We start from the raw sequence: 3319 nt of genomic DNA on the forward strand, positions 1-3319 counted from the left end.
CTCTAAAATAAGTCAAGAGAAGTAGTAAGAATAGCAGTGTGCTTATTTTGAAAAAGCAGGGATTACTCACCTTGAAAGTACCATATAGTAAATATGTTCTTTATTCAGAGGCACGGTAAAAGAATAGCCAGTCAGCTTTGGATACGAACATTCTTTACAACCTTAAAGCTCATTTTGATGACCATAACCTTATTCCAAAACCACCATGTTTAACAAAAATTACTTTCAGAACTTGAAGAATATTTTATTATGGAATACAAAAATACTATCTATGTAAAAACAATAAGTTAGTTTATTTACAATACTGTACACTAGCCTGCTCTGGAGCTTCCTTTGTACTGGACTTCTTTTCATTATTTTACACATCTTTACAATTTTAATTATAATTTTGCACAAAGCATTTCCAAAAGCATGTCATCCATGTTCACTGCTCCAATGATGGGCCTGAAGAATAATTCAGCAACCACATTAGCATTAATAGATCTTAACAAGGAGAGAACAAAATTCAGCTTGGCAAATCTGGCTTCATCACCTCTGTGAATGAGTCTGACATGTTCATTTAGAGCTTGTTGTGCTTCCCTCTGCAATCCTTCAATGTACTGTGTACACTGCAGTCCAGGTAGGTCTGAAAAGAAAAATAAATTATTTTGTTTATATACTTTTTGTCTATAAGACAACATTATTCTTATAGAACAACTCCTAACAGCTCACAGACTATAATTATCACTAAAGGAAAGAAGCAAATTAAATTGCTAGAGGACTTCTTGTATGCAAAGTCAACATACCAAATTTTATTGGGCAGGTCAAATTTTTATCATATTGTTGTTCTGGATATTTAATACCCTTCTTCACAAACCTGAAACTTGATGTTTGTCAACATTCACTTAAGTGTTAAACAAATTAGTTGATAAAAACACTGACTGAAGAACACTCTCCAAAACACCACTACAGTGGGGAAGACAACAAAAATAACTTTCTCGATTTTTCACTTCTGCAAAAATGTATTGTTTACATTTAAGGCTTCTTTTGACAACTCTTTCTACTCCAGTTTATAAGTTGCAAGACTCCAACACACGACAGGAAGTTTCCCAATGAACCACAGTAGGGATACTGAAAGATGGAACGTGCAGAATTAAGACTATATGTGACCACAGAATCATTTTAAATGGGAAAGACCTCCGAGATCAGCAAGTCCAACCATTAACCTAACACTGCCAGGTCCACCACTAAGCCATACTCCTGAAAAACATATCTACACATTCTTGAACACTTTCAGGGATGGTGATTCAACCACTTCCCTGGGCAGCCTGTTCCAATACTTGACCACCCTTTCAGAGAAGATTTTCTTCCTACCAGAACAATGCCTCCATCTTTTTGCCTTAGACCAGCTTCCAAATTTAACTTGTGTAAGCTTCACCTTGACTGTTGTGCACTTGTCTGTGTAGAAGGCAAAGCTACACTAGCAGGATGATAAATGCAAAGTACCCCATAGGAACCCAACCATCAGTAACTAACAGTTCGGCAGTGGGGGCACCAGCAGAGCCCGGTCCCACTTTCACAGGGCACTGCCCTACTTGGGAAGTGCTATATCCAGCCTGCCAGCCACCTTTCAGGGGAGTCACCGACGTGATAGTAAGTCCCTTGGTAGAGCTGCGTCTACGGGAGTCTCCGCAAAGAGAGATGGCAAAAAACCAACCAACCAAAAACAAACAAACAAAAAAACAAAACAAAAACAACAACAAACCAAAACGATCATAAACGCTATGCCAAAAGCCACGACGGCACTTTGTTGCTGGGAGCCCTGAGCCTTCCCTTGCTCTCCGGGCACGGCACGGGCAGATCCCGCTGCCCTCAGGCCGTGGAGCGGAGGTGCCGCCGCTCCCGCTGAGGGAGACGAGCAAGGAGCCGCTGCTGACCCCCAGCCTTCCCTCACCGACTGCCTGGAATTCGCTTTGTTCGTGGAAAGCATCTGCGGAGAGCGCCAGCCCTCAGGACCCCAGACCGAGCCGCAGCTGGACCCCCCTCCCTGTGCTGAGGAAGGGGCAGAAGGTGAAACCTTGCTCCGCGTCCCTCTCCTCCAGCACCTTTTTCACCCCGAGGAAGGTGCGCCCCGCTTCCCTGGGGACACGGGCGGGCTCTCCCCGCCCTCCTCGCTGCCCTGCGGCAGAGACCTCGCTGCCCCGCCCGGCCACTCACCCGGGTTGAAGAGCACCGTCCCCTTGAGGTAAGCGTACTCTTTGGTGCTGATGTCCAGGCTCCAGCACTTGGCCAGGAAGCCCTTGATAGCCTGGATCTCGCCGGCCGAGGGCAGGTGCGGGCCGTGGTGCGGCCGGCCCGGTGCCGGTGCCGGCGGCCGCGGCTGCTCGCCCTGCTGCCGGGCGGTGAGGATGCGCTGCAGCATGCTGGGCTCCGCGCTCTCCACCGTCTCCAGGTGCACCCGCTCCTGCGCCAGCCCCAGCAGCAGCAGGGGCGCCCAGCAGCTACGCACCAGCAGCAGCTGCTCCTCCAGCGGCAGCTCCTGGAAGCAGGGCACGTTCTGGACGAAGCGCAGCGTCTTCACCAGCACGGCCGAGGCCGCCTTGCAGGCCACCTGCGGGCTCCGCAGGGCCACCCTCCGCCGCGACCCGCACGGGCAGCCCCGCGGCGCCGGCCCGGCCGGCGGCACGGCCCGCTCCTCGCTGCGGAGGATGCTGTAGAGGATGCTGCCGTGCCGCCGGCCCTCCGCGCAGCAGCGGCAGCAGCGCTCCGCGCACGCCATGGGACCCGCGGGGCCGGGCTGAGCCGCCGGCGAGGCTCGGCGGGGCGGACCCTGCCTCCCGGGCCCGCCGGCAGACGCGCACCGCTCGCCCTCTGCCCGGCTCCTTAACTTATTTATAGCCGGCGGGGGTGTGTGCGTGTGTCTGTGCGCGTGTGTGCGGCCGCAGGCGCTGTGCCTGCGGTTCAAAGGGGCAGACGCTCTTCACTGGCTGGAAGAGAGGCGGAGGGGAGGAGGGGAGAGGGAAAGAAAAAAAAAAAAAAAAAAAAAAAGTACAAACAACCAAGCCTTCCTCCTCCTTTCCCGAGACAGCGATAGCCGGAGAGCCGGCCGCCTCTGCCCGCAGGCTGCGGCGTGATGAGCGCAAATTGCACTCTCCTCGCCTCTCGGGATGTCCCTTCCCGGCCCCTCTTTCCGAGTCCCGGCCCGGCGGATGTTGTGCCGGGATGCTTCGAACAGGCCAGGGCAGCTCCTGCCGCTCTCTCGTTTTGCCACCGTCGGGAGCATCTCCCGACCCCGCGGGACCCCACCGAGAAATGCCAAGCGGCCCGCTGCCTCCGCAAG

The 3319-nt window shown here is 52.8% G+C and overlaps 1 protein-coding gene across 1 annotated transcript; it reads right to left on the reverse strand.

The window, feature by feature from the left end:
• Window positions 1-222: 222 nt before the first annotated feature.
• Window positions 223-2758, reverse strand: NR0B1 (nuclear receptor subfamily 0 group B member 1). The gene is made up of 2 exons (XM_040056006.1): window positions 2197-2758; window positions 223-625 (listed from the first exon to the last, which is right to left on the reverse strand). The coding sequence occupies exons 1-2, from the start codon at window positions 2756-2758 to the stop codon at window positions 381-383; spliced, it is 807 nt and encodes a 268-aa protein (XP_039911940.1). The 3' UTR covers window positions 223-380.
• Between the last annotated feature and the right edge of the window lie 561 nt (window positions 2759-3319).

The sequence above is a fragment of the Hirundo rustica genome, chromosome 2, assembly GCF_015227805.2.
Source record: "Hirundo rustica isolate bHirRus1 chromosome 2, bHirRus1.pri.v3, whole genome shotgun sequence".
Taxonomy (NCBI): domain Eukaryota; kingdom Metazoa; phylum Chordata; class Aves; order Passeriformes; family Hirundinidae; genus Hirundo; species Hirundo rustica.